Below are 11,636 nucleotides of genomic sequence, written 5' to 3'. Positions count from 1 at the left end.
TGGGGGTTTCTTCTTTAGTTTTGGGTTTTTTAAGTATTCTCGTTGTGAATTCCTATTATGGGGAGATAAGGCATATTATGAAGGGATCAGTGTCACTCTTCCCTTGGGTCTGTTTTGAGGATCAACAAAGACAAAAGGGAAAACCTGTTCCCTCTGCCTTGTGCGGGTAAGACAAGAAATGTTAGACTTTAATGGTAGCTTTTAAATGTTAAGGCTATAAAGATAACGAGAGACATTGTCTGCAGGGGCACAAGATCCCAACCTGGGAGGCTTCTAGTGAGACAATCACCAATGTGAAGCGCATGGAGTAGAGTTACCCGTACTTCAGGGTTGTGGAAGGACTGCTCGAGGCCATTTTCTACTTAAAACCTACGACTTCGTTGTATTTTCCTTCTTTCCTTCCTTCAGTGCTATTCTTCAGCATCGCACTGAATTACACCGGAATTACAAAATGCTAAATTTAACACCAAGTCCTCTCCTGAGCTAGTGAACTCTGTTGCTGTGAAGCTTCTGAGTGCTCTGGAGATCCACTGTTGCATCACTGGTACAGCGCGGCAGCAATGTGCCCGTTCCGTGCTGCAGCTGAAGGCTGACCGGCAGCAGCCGAGTCGCGATGCGGCCTCACATCTCCCCAGCGCCGCGCAGCCGGCCGGCGAGGCCTCCGCGGCTCCTGAAAGCGTTTTCACTCCATCCTTCCCCCAAAACCCGGGGGGACGCCTCCCAGTCCCAACGAGTGGCGGCTCTGCACCGCTGGCTTGCGGCACTCCCGCTCCGCCGCGCCCGGGCCGGCCCGAAGCTCCCGGCTGAGGCCCGGCCAGCGCCGCGCCCCGCCCGCGCCCCGCCGCTTCCGGCCGCGCCCTTCCGCTCCCACAGCGCCCCGCGCCGCATCATGGACCACAATGGTGAGCAGGGGGAGGCCGGGGGCCCGTCCGTGCCCGGCTCGCCGGGCCCGCGCCCGCCGCCGGACGGGGAGCGGCCAAGCGGGGCCAGGGGGGAGAGACGCTCGTGTGCCCGCCGCGTTTCCCGGCAGCGGTGCCCGTAATGTGTTTCCTGATTCCTTGTTTGTGGCCCGAGTGGAAACTTCCTGGTGTGCTTAAATTCGGCTTCGTGGTTTAAATGTCGTTTGCCGGTGAGCGCGCTGGCGTAGCTGTGGTCCTTTGCTAGTTAATGCGCTGGCGTAGTGCAGTGAATAAATGAATGGACGTGGGCTTTGTGCTAGGGTGGTTTTGGAGGTTTTTTCCTTTTCTTTACAAAAGATTGCGTTATGACTTTATCTGTGTAAAGTATTTGAGCTGTATTTGTGAATTTTAATAAAGCTTGAAATGCAAAAATAAAACATAAGTTGATGAAGGTGACATTTCAGTAGGCTGCATCAGCTCTAATTAGAGCTTCTTTAAGTAGTCTCAACAAGTTTGGTATGTTTGTCGTAGTTTTTTCTGGACATTATCCCGCAAATTATGCTCCTGCAGACTGGAATTTATTATCCTTCCATGAAGCATGAGTGACTAATAAACTTGCTAGTTTGGGTTAGTTAAGCAACTAACTCATGTAAATATTCCTGGCTTGAAAGAACGTAAGGAGGAAGAGTGACAGAACCCATTGGCAGTTCACTGGATTAACTAATAAATAGGTTTTTGATTTTAAAAATTCTTTCTAGTTATCCCTGTTTGCAAATGGACTGAGTTGCTGCAGAGACTCTGTGGTTTATGGTGCTGTGGTTTTGTGTATCTGGTAGAAAACAGAATTTCCCAACATGTGGAAAACAAGTGGCTGTACCTCTGATGCCTTGGTCGAGCACTCCTTGGGGAGGCCTGATGACATAGTTGAGTGTTTGCAGGTTCATCTGGACAGCTGAAAGAAATAATAAATGACCAGAAGTAAAAACAAGGTTTATTGCTTTTGCCTTTTTGTATATTGCCTTTTAGAGTGAAACTAAACCATAGTTCTAAGAGGAGTTTGGTCTATCTGAGGAAACCGAGGGCTTTTGATTTGGAGGTACAGGACTGTCAGGGCACAGTCCCAGTTTGAAACTGACACATTTCCTAGCTTTGGTGGTAGTTGCTGAAAAACAGAAAGCAATCCTGTTTTTTCTTGGTTTTCCTTCTACTTGTTGCATTGTTATGGTGCCACTTGTTGTGGTGGTTGTAGGCTTTGAGAGACAGCAGTTGGTGAGGCATTGTGCAGAATTACACTAATGGAGCCTAATTTCAGCATCCTGCACTGCAGTCCTTTGGGGCCTCTGCAGTCATTCCGGGGCTGGAGTGCCCTGCCCTGTGGAGCTGCAGGGCTGTAACTGCTCGGGGCTCTCCCCTTCCAGACTGAGCGTGCCCTGCTGTGAAACACCTGTGGCATTTTCAGTTAAAATCACAGTGAGCTGGGAAGGTTTGTGAAGGATGTAACTTCATTTTTGTATCTTCATTTTTATATGAATGAGATGCTCTGGGGTGGTTCCAGATAACCTCGCTGGAGGCTGAGGGAGTTACGCCTCCTCATTGGTGTTTCTTGTTGCATTACCTGGTCTGTGCTATCTCTTGGAGCCTGTACCTGCTGATGCATGTGTCAGGCTGTTTCTTGCTTTGTTGGCCCTGGTACTTAGATGTAAATCTGGTTAAGGAGAATTCTGTATATAGCCAGGAACAGTAATTCTCAGTTTAGGAAGGATGCAACTACATATTCCTAAGTACCAGTATTTTTTGATACTTTATTATAAACTTCTAAGTGATATGTCAAGATGTTGAGTTAATATATGAACTAGTTCCCTTCCTACTTAATTTTTACAATTTATGTATATTTTTTATTATCTTTTCACATAAGAAATTCTCTGTAATCAAGGTTGTACAAAAAATTGACTTTCCAGTGCTCTTCACACTGTGAGAAGAGCTATAAGGTTAATGTTTCTGTTGTGGAAAAATGTGTGACTAGCTAGGTTGTTTTAATAGCTTTATTTTTAAACTAGATTTCCTAAATTCATTGCTGGTCACAATACAGTTTTTTGACATGATTTCTGGAATAAATTGTCTGTGAAGATACCTATCTGTAGTGATTAAATTTTGATATGATGTACGAGTCTTAAGCAAAAATTATTTTTCTTAAAACATCTCTGTTAATATTTAGCCTCTTGAGAGACTATTAGATAAATTTTAAAAACCTATACTTTTTAAAATTTTCTTTCACAGACAATGATTTGCAAGGAACAAATAGTTCAGGATCATTGGGTGGTCTTGATGTCCGTAGAAGAATCCCTATAAAGCTAATTTCAAAACAGACCAATAAAACCAAACCTGCACCTCGAACTCCAAGAAATATGAACAGGATGCCTGCGAAGACACAAGCTGGTGATGAAGGTAAATTCATATAAATTCCCTGTAGTAGGGAAATGTATTATTCTACAGCATTGTTTCAGACTTTTCTCAGAGACTTTAAGAGTCCAGGGTTCTGTCCAAGCACAAAACAAGTTTCAGATCTCCAAGTACTGCTGCACTGTAGGGCTTCAGTAGTGCCCATTTCCAGAACAGGCTGTCTTACTACTTTGGTTCTACCTTTCTGTAGAATGGGCTCAACAGATTGGAAATGCTATGGCATTTTTTGATGATTTCAGTAAAATGACCCATGCTCTTAATAGCAGCTGGTGTCAATTACAAAAGTGTTGTGGTTGGCTCGTGTCTTTCTTCTCTTTCTCCTTTCCACAGAAGAATTTGATTTTAACAAGGAGGAGCGATACGAATGTAAAGGAGGTGAAATGTTTGGCAATCAAAGGAGATTTCCTGGACCCATTTTTTGGGATTATAAGGTAAAGTCATGGATCTTTGCCTGTGTTTCATACCATGCTGTAGATAGTCCTGGTAGATACTTTGTTAATTAAAAGGTTTTCAGTTATTTTTGTCTGACTAAAAATTACATCCTCTTCTTTCTCCTGATGTGGCGTTTTTGCTTCCTTTTCAACCAATTCAGAAATAATGGCTATGTTGATGATAATTGAAATGAGAAGCTTTAGTGATGTTGGGGTTTGTTTTCTCACCCCCTTCTCTGTCCTACCAGATAAACTTGCTGGGGGAAAAGGATGATACACCTGTTCATTTCTGTGATAAGTGTGGATTGCCCATCAAAATGTATGGACGCATGGTGAGTGAAATTGCCAGTGGAAGATTGAGCCATGATTTCCCTTTAGATAAAATGAGGTTTTACTGTGTCTGTATGAGGCTTCTAGAGATTTCTGATTTCAACAGGCATCTGATTAAACACAGAATAGTACCAGGATGGAACTGGAGACCTTCACTACTCAAGTGTTTTTGTTCCATCTGTCTGACTGATTTTGCTTTACCCCCCCCGATTCAATAAAGTAAGCCTGAAAATGTTAGACAAAAAACAGAACACCATCACAATGGAAAAAACCTTCAGGTTTTGGGGTTTGGACCTTACACCGCTTAGGTTTGAAAATAAGCTTTTTATCTCAGTTAAAGACTTCCAGTGAAGTTAGAAAACACTGTTCACTTTTATGTACCTTTAAAAATCCCTGAGATTAATTTAGATTTATAAGTGTGATGTAACAGGCTTCAGGATCTGACTTAATGACAGTTAATGCTTTTAAAACTTCCCTTCCTTGCCAGCAAGACAAGTGTAATCAGATTGCATATGCAGCTTCTGTGAAAGTTCAGTGTTGGTAATAGTGCAAGACTCAAACTTCTGCCAGTGTTTTTTACCAACACTTAACCCCAAACTACAGTATCCCAAAAAACCCCAAACTCAGCATAACTGTTCTAGAAGGTTTCTGTGCGAAGATACTGTAAATTGTTAACCACTGCTGTGCTTACCTCATAGGTAACTTAGTTACTTTAATTATTATAAACTGTGTGCTGGAGGGAGGAACTGTATTCTGCAGAATGACATAGATATTTATACACCATGTCTTAACAGCAATTTTTTATTTCTAGATACCTTGCAAGCATGTTTTCTGCTATGACTGTGCTATACTACATGAGAAAAAGGGAGACAAGATGTGTCCAGGGTAAGTTATCTTAAGATTTGTTACTAAAGGAGATGTAAGAAAGTAACCTAAATATCTTATTTCAGATACTCTATTAACACGACTCTTATTTATGTACATTTAGCAGAGGCAGTAGGGTACTCTGAACTTTCTAGTTCCTACTCCATATTTTGGGATGCTTTGTTGTTTTTGGGTAGGCAACCTGTTATTGCTGTAATTTGAAAAGGAATTAATGGCAGTTTGATTTACTTAGTGAAAATGACCCGTGTTACATTTTAATGCACAGAAAAATTTGTTTGAGAGATGCTACTAAAAATTCTACCTCATGACATTTTTATGTTCTTTCATAGTTACATTTCAATATTTGTAAACTAGGTAAACTTCAAAATCATTGAAGTTTCTTTCATTGCTACAGTGGGGCAAAATTGTCTGTTCTAATTTGGCTAATTACATTAACAAGGAAGAATGCATGTTGAGCTCCCTGTGATGACAATAAATCAATATTCTCTTTTTATTTAGCTGTAACGAACCTGTGCAGCGAATTGAGCAGTGTGTACGAGGGTCTCTCTTCATGTGTAGCATTGTTCAAGGATGCAAGAGAACTTACCTGTCACAGAGGGACTTACAAGCTCACATCAACCACCGTCACATGAGAGCTGGCAAGCCTGTTACTCGTCCTCCCATTGAACCCGTACATCCTCCTATCGCCCCACCGCCGGCCGAAATTCCCGAGCGTTTCATCATGCCCCCTGAGAAACATCACATGAGCCACATTCCGCCAAAGCAGCACATCATGATGCCACCGCCTCCTTTGCAGCACGTGCCACACGAGCACTACAACCAGCCCCACGAGGACATCCGTGCTCCTCCTGCAGAGATGTCCATGGCTCCGCCGCCCCCCCGCCCCGTCGCTCAGGACACCTTCCGCATCTCAACCAGGAAACACAGCAACTTAATAACTGTCCCGATCCAGGATGATTCCAGTTCAGGTGCTCGAGAGCCGCCTCCACCAGCGCCCGCACCCGCTCACCATCATCCCGAGTACCAGGGTCAGCCGGTGGTGTCGCACCCTCATCACATTATGCCTCCCCAGCAGCACTACGCGCCGCCCCCGCCGCCGCCTCCGCCCATCAGCCACCCGCTGCAGCACCCTCCGCAGGCGGCAGGCACCCCCCACATGGTGTACAGCCAGGCCCCGCCGCCCCCCATGACCTCTGCCCCGCCGCCCATAACCCCGCCGCCCGGACACATCATTGCCCAGATGCCCCCCTACATGAACCATCCTCCTCCGGGACCTCCCCCTCCTCAGCATGGGGGCCCGCCTGTAAATGTAAACGCTCCCCCTCCCCATCATTACAATCCCAACTCTTTGCCACAGTTCAGTGAAGATCAAGGAACTCTTAGTCCCCCTTTCACACAACCTGGGGGAATGAGTCCAGGGATATGGCCAGCTCCAAGGGGGCCGCCTCCACCTCCAAGAATGCAAGGGCCTCCTACTCAGGCCCCCCTTCCTGGACCACATCACCCTGATCAAGCCAGATACAGACCATATTACCAGTGATACAAGCAACTACATGAATAGAGAATGCCATGAAGAGGATAAAACTAAATACAGAAGCCTTTTAATTAATCGTTTTGGGGTTATTTTGTTGTGGTTTTTTAAGAATACTGTCATTTTGACTGTAAGACATTTTGAGGTTTGAATCTTAAATGATTTTTAAGCCTTGGCTGTAGGACTCTTAACTTCAAAATACTCTGTAGTGCTAAAATAAGTGGCTTAGTAGACCACAGCTGCAATTTAACAGAACTCCTGTTGCTAGTGTGGCTAAATTGTCCTAAGATGATCACTTGTAATATTATTTCCTGGAGAAGATGAAGACGTGTTGTACCATTCTGAATATTGTTTTCGTTAAACCCAGTGTTTTTGTTAACCTGTGTACAATAATTAAATTGAAATATGGTTGTAAATGTGGTGAGTTTTTATATGAAGTTAACATACACATAGTTCTGGGACACCATTTCAACACATATACCTTCTAAACAGCAGTGTAGTGAAATATTAAAGGAACTTTAATATTTCTCTTACTGCCATTTACCGTTACTCATGAGGATTTCAGGCTGTAATTAATTCTTGGCACTGGAAACAGACATGCAGAATTCTGCATTTACCACATTCCACCTTTTCCATTTTTTTCTTTATGCATCAAAATGAATCTATCAAAGATAGAGCTTTTGGCATGACATGAAACCATGTATTGTGGTGGTTTTTTGTTTGAGTTTTTGGAGTTTGTTTTAAAGCTAGTTTTGATTCAGAAGGTTCTGTTTACATGTGAGCTACTCAGTGGAGTTGAATTCAGACTACTGTGTTTACCTATGGCTGTGTTTGTGTGGAAGTGGCTGTGAACTGGCTTGCCATGTCCATGAAAAGCAGCTTCTTTTAGGCAGGGAAGCCACATTTGCCTCTCTTGCTTTCTATAATGTGTGCAGTAGGAGAACTTCCCATTTGGATAATATGAGAAAAGTGGTCTGGAATCCCATGTGTAGAAATAAAAAGGTACACATTATTTATCTGTTTTGATTTTGTGATACGGGTTTAGTTGAACAGTCAGTCATTAGGTGTTTTGCTTTTCTCAAAAACTAGCAATATAAAAGCAGGCTTTTAGGTCTGTTTTTGTCCAAAATTTTTGTTTTGTGAGAATACATTTAAAGAGAAACATAATATAAAATGAGAAGGTTCCTTTTCAGTGCACCTGGTGGCAGAAGTAGACACTAACAAGACAGTACTGTCTGTTGGTTGGAGTGTTTATCTTTCCATTTCTTACCAGTATTTGCACTGAACCATTGTTTTTCCAAATGCCACATTTCTGGCAGTGGTGCTTTTAGATTAAGTCCTTTGGGATTTTTTTAAAGTTTGTAGTTTCCTACTGTTCTCAAATAATCTGAGCCATCTTAAAGCCTCAATGTTACTTTTTTATTTTGTAAAAATTCTTTTCCAGATTCATAAGTGTTAAATTTATGAAAGAGCTGTGACAGTGCAACATTCCAAATTTTGTATTTTTATGTCTAAACTTCATATTTTTAGTTGGTAGAGCAAGGGGTCTTTAGATTTATTCTGTTCTTGACTGCCATTGATTTCCTTGTGACCATGTGGGCCAAATCTTTTAGACTGCCTTTCAAGTAAATACTTCTTTAGAGACGGGATACAAATAAATTCTGGGGTATGCAAATGGCCAGTGTCAACTGCTTGAGAATCTGCTTAGCTGTAACATACTTCTTTCTAAGAGAGAGTTATTTGGTTTGGTTGCTCTGAAAACTAAGTAATTTTAAATAAAATACAGTGGTGAAGAAAAAGAGGCTGATTGTGATAGTGTGCTGTGAGATGGGCTGGTTGAAAATTTACTGTTTCTATGCATGTGAAGGCAAAAATGGCTCTGCCAGCATTCTTTTCTTTCAGTAATAACAAACACAGGAGGAACTTTGGAGGACCCTTTCTGTCACTGTAAACTTGACTGGGAGGAGGCACATTTATGTTACAGCAGGTGACTTCATCTGTGAGGAAAGCTGCGTGTCAGATTCCTGTCCTTCATCTGTGAGGAAAGCTGTGTGTCAGGTTGTTGTCCTTCATCTGTGAGGAAAGCTGTGTGTCAGGTTGTTGTCCTTCATCTGTGAGGAAAGCTGCATGTCAGGTTCTTGTCCTTCATCTGTGAGGAAAGCTGTGTGTCAGGTTGTTGTCCTTGGCCTCTGCCAAGCCGAGCTCAGGCCCAGCCCAGCTGCGCTGCAGGGACTCAGAGGGCTCCAGCTGCCAGCTCACTGTTCTGGGACACGCGTGGTGTCCCGAGGGAGGGCTGTGTGTCCACCCCACCCCTGCTCTGGGTTTGGGAAAATCAGACATTCTGGAATGTGCCACTACCCACAGTCACAGGTGATGAGGAGATGAGGCAACTCTTTCCACCCTACTGTGTTTTTGAAGTAAGTCAGGTTGCAAGCTTCTGTTACGTGTTTGCCCATTTCTTGACCCAGATGAAGAGTTCAAAATAGTTCTGTGTCCAAACTATTGCAGTTACTCTAAGTGCTTTCCTGAAAATGCTGAGGCAGATGAATTGATTAAGGGAAAACAGCAGTTTTTGCTCTATCAAGAAGCAGGGGAGATTAATGTATCTCTATCATTGTCACTGTAGACAGTGCGTGAGAATTTTTTTCCTCTGTATTTGAAACAAAGGTGACATAGGTCATAGGGACAATGATGTATTACCCAAAAAATCAGTGAGATCCCTTGAGCTGGTTAATGACCATGGACCAAAAGTCTGTGATAAGAGAACTTAGCTGAAAAGTCATCCTATGTAGGCAGGTCTTGGACTTGAGCCAAATTTCTTTGTTGTCTTGTAAGAGGAAGACTTAAATATATTTTTTTAATATTAAATCTGGATTAGATTATATATATAAATCTATTACCTATGTAACTAAGGGCACTGTTGATGTTTCCATATTTACAAAGTTTAAAAATGCTTCCTCTGCTTGAAACCCTGTGTTAACTGTCTTTTTAATTTGTTTATGGGTTTTGTGTATGTTTTAGGGTGTTTTTTTCCCTTGATTTGTATGGTTGGGTGTTTTGTTTTTTTTTTTTATGAATACTTGATCATTTTACTGAGAGGTTACAAAATTCGTGTTGTATTTAATGGTGTAATTGACAGAGCTAGAATGGTGAGATGTGATTCCTTTGGATTCCTTCTTACTGTAAAGACAAACATTTGAATTTAATTAATTATGTTTATTTTGAATAAATATGCTTGTCTGTGGCAGTGATCTCCTTTCCGAAGCATTGCCAAGCAGATCTCAGGTTTTAAAGAGAACTCTGACATTTAAATCTGTCAGCCATTTCAGGTTCCTCTAACAATGTTACATAAACAATGAAAAAGAGTTTGTTGATGGTTGGTGTTCACCATGGAAAGAATGAAAGGGCATCAGCAGATGGCTGAAAACATCTGTGCTTTAGATGCTTGTCTCCTTACACTTTATCCTTGATTCTATCTCTAACTTTGCTTAAAGAGTTGCCTGCAGCCATGCATACTTTATAACCAGGGGACCAATTGTGAGAACTATACTTTCTGTTTGTGGTAGGGTTTTTTTAATACTGTTAACTTAAAGACTGGTTACCTACATGTGTTAAGTCATATTTTTCTTCTAAAAAGAATTAAAACTATGAATTATTTTTTTAAAATCCGATCCAAGAGAATTATAAAAACTTACTGGATGAATTTTCCATTTCTTTTCACTTCCTGCTCTCAAAGACTGTCAAAAACTGATTGTTACAAACTGAAGTAGAAGTAACTCTACTATTACCTAACTCCACTTTTGAATTTGCACACATAGCAAGGGAGAAAACTGTCTTCCCCTTAGTGGAAGTCAGGTGTTCTCAAAAACGCATTTGTGGATATGCTTTCCCTGTGGATCAAGTCTGAGCACACCCCTCTCTTCTTAAACTGTTTTCTGCTCCGTAAAACTTTTGTCTGCTTTTGAGTTGTTTCTCTCTGTGTGCATTGCTGGGCTGCTGACAAAAGCAGGCTCAGGTTCACAGCAGAAGGTCCTGTCAAACCTGGGAAAGTGGAGGACACTGTGGATTGGAGCTGCAATGGAATATTGAATGTATGGGAAATAAGTTTGAACTTTTTGTATGTATGACACAGAGTCCAGTACAGCAGAGAAATGTGCAAGGTTTGGATTCATTTTCATCCTGATTACATTTCTAAAGTAAATATCAGCATTATACAAGTTGTATTTCCCTTCGTATTTATTTTATGGTGTTAAAAACAATTCTTAGCAATTCATAAATCACCTTGATGCAGTAATTGTCCCTTCACAGTTGTGAGCTTTTGAGCTTTTGTGTTCAGATGTATTATACTCACACTGGTGATTCACACTGTCCAGTTTGCAAACTGAACTGACTGAATTTCTTTGGGCAATGTGAGTGAAAATAAGGATGTTTAAGCCCCTTTTATTCTTGACTTAGCCATGAGACACCAACTTTAGAAACTTCTCATACTCTAATGGGATCTGTGTATTCTCTTGAGTATGAGGCATTAATTTGTTGGTGTTGTTTTGTAAAATTTATTTTCAGTGTAGACTCAGTTCACGAATGCAAGAGATTAAAGTATTTAAAAATGCAGCATACATCCAGAAATGTGTGGGTGGAATAGCAGCAGGAAGCTGGTAAATTAGCTCAGCCATTATGAAACTTTAGTGAGCACTTTTGATAATACAATTCAAGTGATTCTTGAGTGCCAGTAGGACTCAGTGTAATACACTTCTGGTCATGGGAAGAGTGGTAATGTCTGCGGGCAGGCAGGGATGTTTCCATTTTTATGTAGAAATGTTTCACAAAAGAACTTCAGCATAACTGCTTATGGAAAAAACCCCAAATGAGTAACTAAATAGAAGTAAATATGTGTGAGTTGTCAAGGGTTTTCTTCAGTTTTATTTATGAAAGCCAGTGCTCGAACACACCTTCAAGATAATTTATGATTAATTATTTCCTCCACTAATAAAATTACATAAGTGCTGATGATTGTTGCTCAACCTGTCCTTTGCCATTTCTGGGCCAGGTAAACTTTCAGGCATCTTCTTAGGAAGCAGAAGGGAGCAATGCATACAGACT

General features: G+C 41.6%; 1 protein-coding gene across 4 annotated transcripts; it reads left to right on the top strand.

Moving 5' to 3' along the window:
• The first annotated feature begins 823 nt into the window (after positions 1-823).
• CBLL1 (Cbl proto-oncogene like 1) lies at positions 824-6,952 on the top strand. 4 transcript variants are annotated; one of them, XM_041474643.1, is made up of 6 exons: positions 824-902; positions 3,177-3,344; positions 3,693-3,790; positions 4,039-4,122; positions 4,932-5,005; positions 5,504-6,952. In XM_041474643.1, exons 1-6 carry the CDS (start codon positions 890-892, stop codon positions 6,543-6,545), a joined length of 1,479 nt encoding a protein of 492 aa, XP_041330577.1. In that variant the 5' UTR covers positions 824-889; the 3' UTR covers positions 6,546-6,952. The 4 variants fall into 4 exon arrangements, with proteins under 4 accessions (XP_041330577.1, XP_041330574.1, XP_041330576.1 ...); XM_041474640.1 differs by having other exon boundaries at positions 868-902; positions 3,690-3,790; XM_041474642.1 differs by lacking the exon at positions 824-902 and adding an exon at positions 997-1,129.
• Positions 6,953-11,636: the final 4,684 nt, after the last annotated feature.

This window comes from Pyrgilauda ruficollis, unplaced genomic scaffold (assembly GCF_017590135.1).
Source record: "Pyrgilauda ruficollis isolate IOZ18807 unplaced genomic scaffold, ASM1759013v1 scaffold33, whole genome shotgun sequence".
NCBI classification, from domain to species: domain Eukaryota; kingdom Metazoa; phylum Chordata; class Aves; order Passeriformes; family Passeridae; genus Pyrgilauda; species Pyrgilauda ruficollis.
The sequence above is the reverse complement of the archived record's forward strand: the minus strand, read 5'-3'. Positions and strand labels throughout refer to the sequence as shown.

What these genes read in the sequence shown, in the direction of transcription:
- CBLL1 (XM_041474640.1), top strand. An exon ending in GACACAAGCTGGTGATGAAG is followed by an intron (nt 3,345 to 3,689) that starts GTAAATTCATAT and finishes TCCTTTCCACAG; the next exon opens with AAGAATTTGATTTTAACAAG. An exon ending in CCATTTTTTGGGATTATAAG is followed by an intron (nt 3,791 to 4,038) that starts GTAAAGTCATGG and finishes CTGTCCTACCAG; the next exon opens with ATAAACTTGCTGGGGGAAAA.